The sequence below is a fragment of the Gossypium arboreum genome, chromosome 9 (genome assembly GCF_025698485.1).
Source record: "Gossypium arboreum isolate Shixiya-1 chromosome 9, ASM2569848v2, whole genome shotgun sequence".
NCBI classification, from domain to species: Eukaryota; Viridiplantae; Streptophyta; class Magnoliopsida; order Malvales; family Malvaceae; genus Gossypium; species Gossypium arboreum.
This window is the reverse complement of record NC_069078.1, coordinates 80,333,191-80,348,235: the sequence shown is the minus strand read 5'-3', so window position 1 is coordinate 80,348,235 and position 15,045 is coordinate 80,333,191. Positions and strand designations below refer to the sequence as shown.

The following is a 15,045-nucleotide window of genomic DNA, read 5'->3' as shown; positions in this document are numbered from 1 at the left end:
GTGGATGGAACAGATGAGATTTACAGATAGCTTACCATTGCATTCAATCATAATCTCCCCCTAGAAGTAAGTTTCAGCAATGAACTCTTTCAAAGTTATGCTTTGGGACCATTTTAGCATGTGGAAGAAAATGTCAGAATAGATTCAAAGCATCAATAGTATACCTCAAAGAAAGTATTTTGGAAGTATAAAATTTCTGTAAATAACTTGTTTCCCACTTTGTTCTGAAGCACTAAGCACCTTCGGCATAATGTTACCATGTATAAAATAATCATAACTGTTCTAAGTAATCCCTTTTTAAAAACTTGTGAGTTATTCCATAAGATATTTTCTTTTGCAATGAATGTGGTAAAAGGAGACTCATTGAGAAGGAAACTATGTAGGAGAATCACCGCAATGCTCAGCAGTTGCCGGCACCCTTCTTTTTTTGTCTTGCAAGAAGAGGAAAAGGAGCACGGTTAACTGGGAATCTTGTACATACGACCTGGAAAAGCACAGCATAATATCGAAATATAGTATACATACTCATTTGATATGCTTTTGGATTATCATTGGAACAAAGCAATCAGCAAGTTCTGAGATTTAGAGTGATTGTTGTTTGCGTTCAGACATAAAAGCTATCAGATATATTACGAATGTAACAAAAAATCCAGACAATGAAGCCAAATCATTGGCTAATTTGTTTTCCTCGAACCGTTTAACTACAAAAACGTCTGTCTACATATATATATGATGTTATACAATCTGTATAAGTTCAATATTGCATTTTTTGCTTAGGCTGACATTCTGCGTCAGTTAGTGGGATCTATGTACAGATAAAAAGGTGGGTGACTAGGTGAAGGCCATAAGGCGCGTTGCAGCTCAAACTGCATAGAGTTTCTTATGTTCATTGTTCAGAATCTCCGTGTCAGACACATATGACATTGAAAATGATCGAGATCCACTATTCATTGAAGATCTCCGGATGCTGCGTAGTTTTGAAGCCTCGATACGGTTCACAATCACCCAATAACACAATGTCCCCAATGTTGATACAATGATAACAGTCCCTACACCAGTAACTAGATTAGCTAACCACCACTCATCTCCAACTACAATATATGAAAGGGCTAGAAATGCAACTGAAATCAGTACACAAGCCAACCACATGAGCTTATTAATAACTGCCATCATCTGCTTCTTTGCTTTTCTGTGTATAACTACAATCGAGGTTTGCACTACCACAACAGCCAATGATATGAAGAGGGCTATAGCATCAAAGACGATAAAAATCAAAAAGGGCAGTTTTGAAGCAATTCTCGCTTGTCCAGGAGAAACTCCTGGTGAAATATCTTTTGGACTGTCAGCATATTGGCCTGGGACACTGAATATGGCAGCAAACGCAATAGTGGCAATGAGAACAGCCACGACCGTGGTGGAGTTGATTGCATTATTGAGACTGTCAACATGAATTTTGTTGATTCGTTGAGCTATACCTTGCATGCGTTTTCTTGTTTGGCGTGTGTGTTCAAACTGGTGATGAACCCCATTCTTTATATCACTTACAGTTTGTTTTAGTTCTTTAGCCGAATTTGTAGGTTGTGTCTTGATGAATTTGGCACACTGGACTCCATGGTCTTTTAAGATACCTGCAATATCAGATAGTTTGTGTTTCTCTGCAATGTCAATAGCTGTTTCCCCGGACTTGTTGATGACTAGTTTGTGAACTCCATTTTGATTTAGCAGCTTCTCAACAATCTGAAAGATCGAATTAGAGATTAGACCAACACACAGTCTTTTCAACACTATAAGAGAGACAAAAATGCTCTATCAGCAACTTTGGTTAGTTACTTCTAGCCATTGCAGAATGCAGAAAAGAAATACTTGAATAGTAACTAAAATTGGTGCTTATTCTAAAGCCCAAAGCAAAACCTTGTATTACTCGAAATAAGACATGATTAATTAAGATGATTTTCAATATCTGACAGCATGCAAAGCCATTATAAGTTCATCCTGTATGCTTATTAAATTGGCCAAAATAAAAAGACATACTCTAATCAGGAAACACGCAATCACCAAAATTTCAATACTAACTACCTGATTTCGACCCTTTCGAGTCCCTATATGCAAAGCAGTATTCCCCTTATTATCAACCATGTTTATTAAACAAGGATCTGACTTTATCAGCTCATCAACCACTTCAGTATTATGCCCTTTAACCGCCATATGTAGAGCTGTCTGCCCCTTCTTGTCTGTTCTTGTTGCGATTCCAGGCTCTTTAGACAAAAGGGCCTTTACTATCACTAGATGCCCATTCCTTGCTGCTGAATGCAAGGCAGTTTTACCATTGCTCTTTGCTATTACAGCCACGTTGCTGCCTTTTTCCAAGAGGAAATTCACCACTTCAGCATGGCCTTGTGATGCAGCAGTGTGCAACGCTGTGGTGTTATAAGAATCAAAAGTCATCGAAAGATCAACATTGGCCTCCATGAGAATCTTCAATACCTCTGAGAGATAGTAGAGAAAAAAGGATAAACAGTAGGCAAATACACAAATAAAATACCCTCAAGCTGTATATGCAAATAAAATTACTTCAAAATTGTTGACCTTTACTACAAGCATTGATTTCATAAAATTATTTGGTAGAGAAATTGCAGGGTTGGACATTCATAATAATTATCAGGTGAAAATCAAACTGAAGAACTCACCCAGGTTCCCTTGCTTGGCAGCTATATGAAAAGCATCGTAGCCATTCCTTGCTTTAATACCAGCCAAAACAATATCACAATACTTAATCAGTTCCTTCACTAAATCAGCCCTACCACACTCAGCAGCAACATACAAGGCAGTTTCACCAGATTGATTCTGCTCAAACAAGTCCCCAGCTTCACATCCTCTAATTATTTCCAAAACCAGGTGAAGATCCCCTGCTCTCACTGCTGAGTGAAGTGGTGTATCATCCCTTTTACCTGTCAACTGCTTTGCCATCTTTTTCTGGAAAATTTGCTCTTCTCCCATAGTTTGCTTCCTTTGATGCAAACTTCAATTATCCACCATATAAACGGATCAAAAACTTCACCCTAAGCATAAAAGAATCCCTGAAATCAAAAGATAAGATGATTTAGAAGACTGACGGGGCACGTGGAGAAAACCTTAGAGCTTGATTTCCTTGATATCATCATGATCTTAACATTTCTCTTGCAACCCAAGTTCCGTACACATGTTTTAATCTTTAAAATAAAAATGAGACACATTAGTCTCCCCACTCCTCATTATAATATCCACAGTTTCATAACTATATATTTATTAGCACAAATCATTCAAAACCGTATGAAAAAGACACGAAAAGAAAACCATTGGATAAGCACTGTAAAAATTGGAAACTTTTTCTTCAAGTTTGAATATTTATTATCATTCAATGAATCAAAGAGAGTAATTGAGTAGTTAAATTTACTACTAGCTATAACGCCAAAGACCCCCAAATGTTCAAAAAAAAAAAAGAGAGGCTAAAATAAAGAAATGGCTTTTACTTTATTTAACTTTTAACTCACCTTGGTTCCTAGCTCTGGAAAAACCAAAATTCCCCTGCCTTCTCTGTTTTAGAAACAGATTAAAAGGAATTGAAAAAGAAAAGGGTGGTTTAGAGCGGTGAAGAACAAAAGAAAAAGAGGAAGAAATAATAAGAGAAAGTATACAAGCAAAAAAGGACAAAAAGAGTGATTGTTAGTGGAAATGGGCAAGTGGAGGAGAGCTTTTTGGTGCAAAAAGCTTGTAAGCAACAATCACACACCACTGAAACATGGAGCAGGGTTGCCTTAAAATCCCATTTGGGTTGGGGTCCTACGCGTACAGTAACAACCAATTATGTTCTCCCACCACCAACCCAAACATCCTGCGGGTGTTTTTTTCTAGCCTTTCGTACGTAATAACCGTATGGAGCACAGCGTTTAGGATTAGGGTGAGAAATGAGAATTCAATTTAGTTTATAGATTTATTTTATAATTGATATTCGCAATATTTAAATTTTATTTAAATAATGAAAATTAATGTTATTTTTAAACAATTTGAAATTTTTAATCCAAATTTATTACTTAAAAATCTATTAACTATAAATTTTGAATGATTGAATTAAAAAAATATATTGTAGTTGATATTCTTCTAAAAATAACAATCTCATATTCAAGTTTTAGTAAGTGTGATTTATAAAATTTTAAAATATTAAAATTTTTAATATTTTTTAAAAAATTAGTAAAATTTTTATATTGTTTTTTGTAATTTTATAATTTTCTCTAATTTTATTATTTTCTAACATATTTTTGGATTTTTATATTTCTTAAAATTTTTGAATTTTTATTTCTAAATTATTTTAATTTCTTTTCAAAAGATACTATTATTATATGACATGTGGCAGCATGTGATTAGTTGAATATCTTATTCATTGGTTTTAATGTCCAAAAGACTAAGCAAGGTCTGATAATGGTAGGGACTGAAAAGGGTCAAAAAACTTTTAGGACTAAAATAAGAAAAATAGTATACTTTAAAGACTAAAGTGTGCATTAAACCAAAAAAAATAAAGAAAAGTAAAAGCTAACGTTTTTAATGAAATATTTATTATTATGTTTTAAGATTTAGTATTGTTATTATATTATTTCTATTGAATTAAAAGCAAAAGAAAAGATTGTAACCGATTTTTTTTTATGTTTTACACTCATTTGAAAAATTATGAATTAATTTTGATTAATTTAATTAACTATCAAAATTAATTATAAACATCTCATCATTGTTTGAACACCCTTAATTTGATTTCAACTGTTTTTTAAATTTGTATTTAAACTTAATTTAAATTAGATTACATTAAAAAAATTTTCCTTTATTAAAATGAAAATGAAAATGAATTAATTGGGATTAGAGTACCTAATCTAATTCAATTGGAGGCATAGAGTGGTGTTAATTAGGTCCCTACTTCCATGATGGGGATTGCTCAACTAATCGCGGCTCCACCCCCCCCCCCCCCGGCCCGCGCATATGCAAATATCTTGATAGCTTCATAGGCTTTTCTTTTGACTTTGGGGGCACCTATGTATAGATCAAATCGGATTAAAAAAGAAATGGGGCCTTCTATTCAAAGGTCATAGTTCCGTCTAACCCGAGTCGATTAGACAAAGACAAATGATACAATCCAAAACTGCTGCATACAGTAGACATCTAAAGTCTAAAAGTCTTAACCATCTGCTTCTTCAACTGCAAATAAAGCATGGAGAAGGGAGCGCAACCTCCAAGATGTATGTATGTATGTATACCACATGAAAATGTAAGCATGCGATGATGTTCATCAAGTTTTTTGGACCAAGTGTCTTTATATTCATCCTCAAAAATATGGGATAAAAAGGAATGAAGGAAAGAAATAAGAAAGATGAGAAGATGTATCTACAGAAAATTACTTCTCACAACAACAACACAAAACTGCCTCCTCTTTTCTGCTTCACTCATTTTCCTTGAATTACAAGTTATGATGATAGGCCAGTTCAAAGTAGTATCTATGAACATTAAATGGCATAAATTGTGTTCACCTCTGGCTCCGAATCTGATATATTATTTGACATTGTTTTGTTCCTCGAACTCTTCTCCTTCTTTTTTACTTTTATAATCCGTTTGCTTTTCACAACATAGTAAGTCATGGCAATGAGAACACCTGCCATTATAATTCCTCCTATAACTGTTACAAGAACTGCAGCCCACTCGTTATATTTACCGACCACTATGTACGACGAAGCCATGAATGAAATAGTGGTGCAGACCGCAGCCATCCACAGCATCTTATTGATCACCTCTATTACTCTTCTCTCTGATTTCAACTGTCCTCTTACAACCGTCATTTGTACCACCACCACTGAAAGCGAAGTGAAGAGTGAGATTGCATTAAAAAAGTAGAACATCCTGAATGATGTCGATTTGACGGCAACAGCTATTCCGCTGTCGTAATCACCCCCAGGAACGGTGAAAATGGCTGCAAATGCAACCGTTGCGAAAAGCACTGCCACAACTGTGACTGTGTTGGTGGCATTTATAACGCCCATCCTATGAAGTTTACGCAACTCCACGGCAATGCCATTCACATTCCTATTGGTTTTGCGGGCTTGTTCAAGCTGGGTATGCACATCTTTCTTGATCTCTTTCACAGTTTTCCTGAGTTCATCATGTGTCCGGTTCAGCTCGTTTGCCCTGACAGCACCACAATTAGTCAAATTTTCCTTTATTTCAGCGATTTCCTCAGAGAGTGGAAGCCCTTCAGCTATGTCAATCGCCGTTTTATGGTCTCTAGATAGTGCATTCACATCAATGTTAGGAAGTTCCAAAAGTTCGTTCACTATCTGCAACAAAAGACCACCGTATCTTCAATTACTAACAGGAAATTATTGCCTATGTATGTATATATATAATGTTAACCGAATACCTCTGTCCGCTTTTTCCTAGTAGCCACATGTAGTGCTGTATTACCAAACTTGTCAGGGAGCATAGCAATGTCTGAATCAGCCTTAAGAAGCAACCTCACCACCTCACTGTTAACCCCTTTGACTGCCATATGCAATGCTGTCTGCCCTTTCTTATCAGTCTTCCTTGCCAATTGAGGATCCGTGTCAAGAAATGCTTTAACAATATCCACATGTCCTTGCCTGGCAGCAAAGTGTAACGGAATTTTTCCATTTGCTTTTGGTATATCCAACAAGCTAGGATCTTTGTGGAGTAATACATTGACTACAGCTGTATGTCCTTTTGTAGCTGCAGATACAAGAGGGGTCGCATTGGCTTGTCCAACTGTTTTACTTAGCTCTGGATTGTGATCCAGTAGCAACTGGACGATGGCTGCATAAAGGTAAGTATTGACCTCAGACAAACTGCACAATCCTAACATGTAATTTATGCTGAACAAAATAAAATGAAAGCCAGCAAGCAAGCAGAACACATGCAATTTGTGATTCATCTCAGAAGTAAAGAAAAACTTTATGTTACAATAGTTCTAAAACAATGCCAAATTGTTGGCAGTATAAACAAGCAAAAATTATTGTTTATACAACTACCCAAGAATGTTCTCTGCTGTTAACCACATATATGTTAATTTCAACTACATTGATTAAACTCATAAGAGAGAAGGCTAGTCCTAATACCTTCATGACCTTGGTTTGCAGCAATATGCAATGGATCGAACCCGGATTTACTCTTCAATTTAAGCCCCTCCTCAGTTGTATGCTTCAAAAGCTCCTTAACCACATCCAAATACCCCTTTGCAGCTCCAATGAACAACGCAGTCTCTCCCAACTCGTTCACCTCGTTCACAATGGCTAACCTTATTTCTGCCACCTTGTTAAAATAAGAAAGCATGTAGACAGGATCAGAATGAGAAATGCAACAAACGACTCGTTTCTGACAATGCATTCTTAAACTCATATCTCACTTGGGATCACATTGCATGATTGAAACTAGAGTATAATTTAATCTCTAAAATTCAAAGCTCATAGCAGCTACAAAATTTCTTCAAGATTGTCATAGTAAGAGGCATTGGCATGCATGCATTGTTCTACAATACAACTTACCTCTGCATCAAATTCGGCTCCACCAACTGTCCCCATCATTTGAGAATCAATTTCAGCTAAAATCTGCCTGATATATCCAACATCGTCACGCTGGGCAGCGAGGTGTAGCTCAGTGTCGTTGTGGCGGCCGGTAACTTGTTTGACATACTTCTTATCAAATCGTTTTCCAGAACTAGAACCTAGAAGAGACTTGCTTGAATTGGAGACCGGAAGGGTCTTACTTGAATTGGAGGCCGAAAGGGCCTTGGATGAACTAGATAGAACCAGAGCACGCCTTAGCGCAGACGGAGAAGTCGGTTGTGCCACTGCCGCCGGGACATTCCGTGGAGAAAGTCCCTTCTCCAGATCCTTCTCCCACTCTTTACACATTCCATTCAAAAACCAAAGGAAAATGACATCAGTTCCAAAACATACCCTGTTAAAAGCAATCTCTATAGATCAAATTCCAAATCCAATATCAAACTAAGCACTGGTGTAGTAATAAATAAATTGCATTGTTTAGTCTTTATTAACACCAGATCCATGTCCAAACATGGATAACCCTTCTCCTATCTAAATAAATCCCAGATCCTATGCCTATGTTTCATTGCTCAACCAATGTATATTATATATACCTTTCAGATTTTCCCTTCTTTCAAAAGAACCCTTAAATTCAATAACATTGAATTAAAATGAATGAATCGGATTGAGAAACAAAAAATGAGAAAGCAAAAAAGAATTGGAAAGTACCTTCTTGCTTACAATAGTCCATCAGGAGATGAAAAGAGAAAGCAAAAGAAAGTTAAATCATTTTGTCATTGATTCGATGGATTGTCTGATGGAAACTAGCATTGATTCGATGGATTGTCTGATGGAAACTAGCAATGAATTGAGTTTGAAAAAATAAAAAGAAAGAAGAAAAAAAAAAAAGGAGAAAGCGGAATGGAGAAATGGACCGACCGGGCCCTGAGACAGGCCGGACAGTGGGGTCACCGGAGGATTGGGAAGTCCAGGTAAGTACGGGAGTTTTTGCTGAATTAAAGTTGTAGTTTTGGCAGAGTCTCCTGTCGTGTCGCGTTCTGGTTGTTCCATAACATGTTGGAAATACCCAATAACCCCCGTTTTGTTTTGTTTTTGTTACTTTTGTATGAACCAAAAAATAAAATAAAAGACCTCGTTTCGGAAAGTCCGACAGACAAACATTCTTCTTTTGGTCAGAGGCAACTATATCCCAACTGTTTTATATTTAAATAATTTTGGCTTCCTTGTTTTCTGATTTTTTATATTTTGTGCAAATATAGAACTATTTTAGATTCTTTTTAGTTCAATTCTTCTATTTTTTTAAAAAAATTTGAATATTTTTAAAATTTCAATGCAATTAAGTTTGAATATTTCATATCACACAAACGAATTAAAATTTATCATATATATTTTTTATAAAGAAAAAATGTTGGTGTCAATGAGCGTGCAAGCAACTGGTCTAGCTTTTGCTTTAGCAGCAAGTCACGATTCTTGCTGAACAAGCAAGAAGAAATCGAGCAAAAAGAAAAGAAGAAGAAAGAAAACGGAAGAAGAAGCAATGGAATTAGTTGAAAAATGATATGTATTTAATAAACCATCATCAGCATTTTGCCATTACATGTGAAAACTAAAGATGAAGTGTACAAGTCAAAATGACTACCAAATCACATACCTAACCCCACTCTATTACATTGAAAATAGCTAAATTAATTGTCCAAGTTGTATTGCTGAAATTTCAGTCAATCAATCAATGGATTACATCAAAAATATTACCAACTAAGTTGAAGAAACAAACTTGATTACAAAATAACAAAACATTAGTTCAAATCCAACAAACAACAAGAAACCAAAGTTCTTTGATGCTTGTCACGAGCTTGCATGGCAAACTTCCATTGCACTTGCTTCATACCAATTGCATGGAGATCGACTTTAACACTCCTCCTTGAGCTCCATCTTGCAAACTCCCATAAGTCTTCTTAGCTTGTTAAATTTGATTGCACAAAGACCCTTGGTCAAAATGTCGTGATTTGATCCTCCAATTGCAATGAACGACTTTATTTCACAAGCTTGCTCCATCTCCTTCTCACATGCAACTTTATGTCAAAGTGCTTAGTTCTGCCATGGAAGACAAGGTTCTTTGCAATTGCAACAGCAGACTTGTTGTCACAAAGTATCTCTGTTGCTTCTTCTTGAGATAGGTTCAAATCTGTTAAGATTTTCCTTAGCCAGATGGCTTGATTTACTGCACTAGCAGCAGCTATATATTCAGCCTCAGCTGTCGATTGAGCCACTAAAGACTGCTTTTTCGAACTCCAACAGACCATTGCTGACCCCAATGTGAAGGCATACCCCGATGTACTCTTCATATCGTCTTTGGAACCAGCCCAATCACTATCTATATAGCCTTTCAATTTCAGTTCTTCAGCCTTGCTAAATAAGAGACCATGACTTAGAGTACCTTTAATGTATCTCAGTGCTCGTTTTGCAGCGTGAAAATGTTGTACATTGCAGCAGTGCATGAATCTAGAAAGTAAACTTACTGCATACATGATGTCTGGTCTCGTTGCAGTCAAGTATAAGAGACAACTAATCAAGCTTCTATAGGTAGTTTCACAACCTTCTTCATGGCCCTCTTGGCTTGATAATTTTAACCCAGCTACAATAGGTGTAGGAGTTGGCTTGCAATTCAGTATTGAAAACTTTGTCAACACTTTCAAGGCAAATGATTTCTGATTCAAGAAGATTCTACCTTGTTTCTGGCTTACTTCCATTCCTAGGAAGTATGTCATCAGCCCCAGGTCAGTCATTTCGAACATCTGTTTCATCTTTGTCTTAAAATCTGCCAAATCAACTTCATCTCCTCCTGTCACCAATAAGTCATTAACATACAATGACACCACAAGCTGAGTTTCAGTTTTGTTTTTCTTGACATACAACGTTGGCTCACTAGCACTTCTTTTGAACTTCAAACTGAGCAGATAAGAGTCAATTCGAGCATATCATGCTCTGGGGGCTTGTTTTAGGCCATATAAGGCCTTCCTTAGTCTGTAAACCAAGTCTTCCTTGCCAGGTACTTTAAATCCCTCTGGTTGCTCGACATAAATCTCCTCTTCAAGGATTTCATTTAGAAAAGCTGATTTTACATCAAGCTGATATATATTCCAGTTCATTTGAGCTGCAAACCCAACAATCAGCTTGATCATATCTAGTCTGGCAACAGGAGCATATGTTTCAAAGTAATCTAGTCCATATTTTTTACTGAATCCTTTTACCACCAGCCTAGCCTTCAGTTTATTCAAACTTCCATCAGCATTCTGCTTTGCCTTTGTAATGAACCGAAAGTTACAGTATCGGAAATTGAGTCTTGAGTACTATTTCCGTGAAATTAATTCATGAATATTTATTAGAAATATTGAGAGAATTGGACCAGTAGCGTATCGATTGGCCTTACCTCCTAAACTACAGAAAATGCACGATGTCTTCCATTTTTCTATGCTAAGAAGATATCGATCGGATCCTTCACATGTTATTACGACCGAGAATGTAGATATTCGACCTGACTTATCGTATGAAGAAGAACCAGTTGAGATTCTAGCATGAGAGGTAAAAGAATTACGTAATAAACGTATTCCTTTAGTAAAAGTTATATGGCGAAGTCACAGTGTTGAAGAAGCTACATGGGAACCAGAAGAAACGATGAGATCTCAATACCCCCATCTCTTTTCAGGTAAATTTCGAGGACGAAATTTATTAAGGGGGAGAGAATTTTAATAAACCGAAAGTTACGGTATCGGAAATTGAGTCTTGAGTACTGTTTCCGTGAAATTAATTCATGAATATTTATTAGAAATATTTATGAATTATAGTTGAATGGTTATTTAGTGTTTAATTAAGTGAAGTAGCTTGAATTTAGTTTAAAGGACTAAATTGCATACGGTATAAAAGTTTAATTATAGATTAAAGATTAGTAAAGGGACTAATCTAGCAATTAGACCCTAAGAGCCATGTGTGTGAATGTATGATATAACATGTGTAATAGTTGGTAAAGATATTAAATGTGTTAAAATAGTTTTTCTTATAGATTAAGTTATTTTATTAGAATAATATTATATTATTAATATTATTATATTGAATATAGATTTATGAGTAAGTTAAAAAGAAAGAAAGAAAGAAAGAAAGATAGAAATGTTACAGAGAGCAAACGTGAGAAAGAAAGAAGGAAAGAAAGAAAGAAATAGAAAAGGGAAATTTGAGGATTAAGGCCCTAAAGCTTGACTGGTAAGTTGTTTTAGCTCATTTTCTTATAATTTTTATGTTTATGGATGCCTAATTCAAAGTTCTACATGTATGAGGTTAAAATGTAGATATTGATTTAGTTGAATAAATTGAGGTTTTATGGGTTAAATTGATAGAAATTGAAGTTAGAAGTGAAAATTGAGTGATTTATTAAAAGAATTCTAAGTTAGGTTTAAATAGGGATTAAGTTGAATAGAGCTCAAAATTTATGTTTTATAATGAATTTTATGAGTTAGAAATTGTTAATAAGTTGATTAAAAGAGAATATGAAGCTTAAGTCAAAGAAAAAAAGATTAGTAATGGAAAAAGAACGAAATTGGAATTTTTGTAAAAGTTTGGTAGAAAGTGAAAATGTGTTTTATGAATTAATATATTGATGATTTTTAATTGTATGATTGTTAGTAGCAAACGTAGCACCGGATACGTCATCAAAGAAGAGAAAAGAGAAATTGCACGAAGATATCGATTAAATTCGATAAATAGTGGTTTGTATTTCTATAAACCGAGCTTAATCGTTATTGCTATATTTGATATTTATATTGTATGAAAATGTGAATGAGGTAAGTATTTTTACCATATTGAAATGAATGTGATTTTGAATACCCTATTAACAGTGTCGGGCTAGTCGGATATAGTTGACATGTCATAGGAATTGGAAGTATTGGGATATTCCGACATTGAGTCGATGAGACACTATGTGTCGACTACTGTTAAAGTTCCGGATTTGTTCCGATGAAGTACTTTGTGTACTATAATGTTAAAGTTCCGGATTTGTTCCAATGAAGCACTATGTGCTTATCCCGGAGTGTGGGTTGGATCCGTGTATCCGTCAGTGTCCGATTTATGTTAATAAGGGTAAATAAAGTAAAGATTATTAAAGTACTGATTGATATTGAATAATAGCAATAATATGTTTGAATTACCATGTTTTAAAGTTGATTAAGCTATTGTTTATAGAAATACCATTGAGAGTATTCTCAGCGTACGATTTGTTTCCGTGCGCAGGCTAGGTACGAATGTATAAAGACTCAGCATACAAGCCGATCCCCGAACTCAAATTGGTGAAGTTTCTATCTTTTTGGAAAATGGCATTGTACCTAGGATGTCTTTTGGTCATTTTGAAAGTATCTAAGTTGTTAAGTGATATTTTGGTATGTTTTGTAAATGTTACCAAAACCTTAAGTATGGTATGTTTTGATATGTTAGTGAAGAGTAATAAGAGAAAGTGTTGGTAAATATTGTAGAGAGAAGAAATGAAGATATTATAAACTTAGTTATCAACATTTTATACTAAAATAGATTTGAATTGTAACAGTAGTCCAACTTTGAAAATATACCAAAAATAGTATAAAGTGAATTAGATGATGAATAAAATATGTAATTAAAGTTTAATGAATCTATTTTATATGGAAGAAACAAAATAGGTAAAAGAGTTGTATTTTATGAGATATTTACGTTTTGGTGAAACAGGGTTAGAGCAATTTTTAGATTTCCTGTTTTGAATTTAGAAATTCACCATAAATTGTGTATTAAGAATTAGGACTCAAAATTTATTTGTATGGATTCCTTATTGAGTCTATTTTTAATTAAAACAAATGGCATAGTCATTGGATTTCTGTACAGGAAGAAATTTGATTCGTAGTGCACAAGGGTCAGAGTAGCCGAACCCTAAAACAGGGGAGACTTTTTCTAATAAACTGTACTAATTGGCCTGACCAAAAATTCTAGAAAAAAATTAGTAAGTAGATATATGAGTCTAGTTTCAGGGAAAATTTACAGAATTAGATTTCGAGTTTCGTAACTCGAGATATGATTTTTTTAGCGACTGTGATGCAGATGGATAGTTTACTACGAAAACTGTTTAAGTGCTAAGATAAGTTTTGTAATGTCTCCTGCTTGACTCCAGCAACGGTCTCGGGTAGGGGGACGTTACAAGTTTGATTGGTATCAGAGCTAATTAGGTTTTGTCGGTTCTAGGACTAAATCGAATGTCAATGTGAATCTAGAGGTACATGCCATTACTGAGTCAAATTTGAGTTGGGATTGGATGCTAATATGTTTATTGAATATTTTTGTTTTATAGCATTAAGAATGTCTGATAAAAGCACTGAGGATAGTGATCAAGAGATGTATTGTGACAGCCCTAAATTGACCCTAGTCGAGAAGTAGTTTCGGGACCACAAAACTGAGTCATAAAAATAATTAACCGTTATTTTCTATGCTTATTGTGCGTGAACATGCATGTGTGAAAGTTCCAATCTTTAATTTATTCATTTGAATGTGAATTTATTTAATAGGATTTATATGAGACATTTTTAAAATGTGATAGGTTAAAGTGTAAGGGTATATTAATGCATGTTATAAAAGTATGGACTTGCATGACAAATTGTCCATTTTAGTTAGTGGCCGGCCATGTTGTTAATTATTATATAACATATATATATTATATTAGCATCATTTCTATTATATGGTTTTATAATATAGAATAAGGTTATTAAAGATAGAAAATGGGTAAAAAAAAAAAAAGAATTCATCTTTACTTCCTTCTAGCCGAAAATAAGAGAGCAAGAGAGGGAATAGCTTAAGTCTTTCGGTCACCTTTGAGCTGGAAATTAAGGTAAGAAATTCAACTTAGTTTTTTAAATCTTAGCATAGTTTAAGCTAGATCCTAAGTTCCTTACTTAGCCCATGCCAAAATTTTGAAGTTGATGGTGATATGAACATTCGGCTATGGAAGATGTTAAAGAGAATGGTTGTAATGTTATATATATTTTGATAGTATATTAGATGGTTTGAGATTTGAGCTAGTTACATGTGCTATTATGAAGATTTATGGATGTTTTAGAATCGGCCTAAGTGTTTTAGTCATTAATATATATATTGCCGAATGTATGCTTAAGGAATTGGTTAAGTACATTATTGTTAAATGCTTGTTGTTTTTGTATAATTGTTGCCTAGCTACTAAATGAACTTAGGGTATTATAGATAAGTTTAAGAGTGGCATAATTGAAATGAAGTTTGCTTGTGCCGAATGTGATTTTAGTGCATGAATTAGGAGTTTAATTTCATTCGGTAACTCATACCAAATTGGGAGATAGTATTAAACATTAGTATTATTTGTTAAATAATTGAAGTGAGCTTTGAATGGTTGTTTTGCTTATAATGGCCGAATGTGAAC

The 15,045-nt window shown here is 34.7% G+C and overlaps 3 protein-coding genes across 4 annotated transcripts in view; all 3 read right to left on the bottom strand.

Moving 5' to 3' along the window:
• The window catches only part of LOC108455731 (glutathione S-transferase L3-like), an 83,323-nt gene that overhangs the window by 49,356 nt on the left and 18,922 nt on the right, over nucleotides 1-15,045 (bottom strand). The gene's annotated exons all lie outside the window — the stretch shown is intronic.
• LOC108454098 (ankyrin repeat-containing protein At5g02620-like) lies at nucleotides 697-3,858 on the bottom strand. Its single transcript, XM_017752422.2, has 4 exons — nucleotides 3,531-3,858; nucleotides 2,688-3,077; nucleotides 2,077-2,486; nucleotides 697-1,737 (listed from the first exon to the last, which is right to left on the bottom strand). Exons 2-4 carry the CDS (start codon nucleotides 2,995-2,997, stop codon nucleotides 862-864), a joined length of 1,596 nt encoding a protein of 531 aa, XP_017607911.1. The 5' UTR covers nucleotides 2,998-3,077; nucleotides 3,531-3,858; the 3' UTR covers nucleotides 697-861.
• On the bottom strand, nucleotides 5,271-8,659 carry LOC108456132 (ankyrin repeat-containing protein ITN1-like). 2 transcript variants are annotated; one of them, XM_017754730.2, is made up of 5 exons: nucleotides 8,301-8,659; nucleotides 7,572-7,986; nucleotides 7,146-7,338; nucleotides 6,434-6,843; nucleotides 5,271-6,350 (listed from the first exon to the last, which is right to left on the bottom strand). In XM_017754730.2, the coding sequence occupies exons 2-5, from the start codon at nucleotides 7,938-7,940 to the stop codon at nucleotides 5,526-5,528; spliced, it is 1,797 nt and encodes a 598-aa protein (XP_017610219.1). In that variant the 5' UTR covers nucleotides 7,941-7,986; nucleotides 8,301-8,659; the 3' UTR covers nucleotides 5,271-5,525. The 2 variants fall into 2 exon arrangements, with proteins under 2 accessions (XP_017610219.1, XP_017610218.1); XM_017754729.2 differs by having other exon boundaries at nucleotides 7,572-7,930.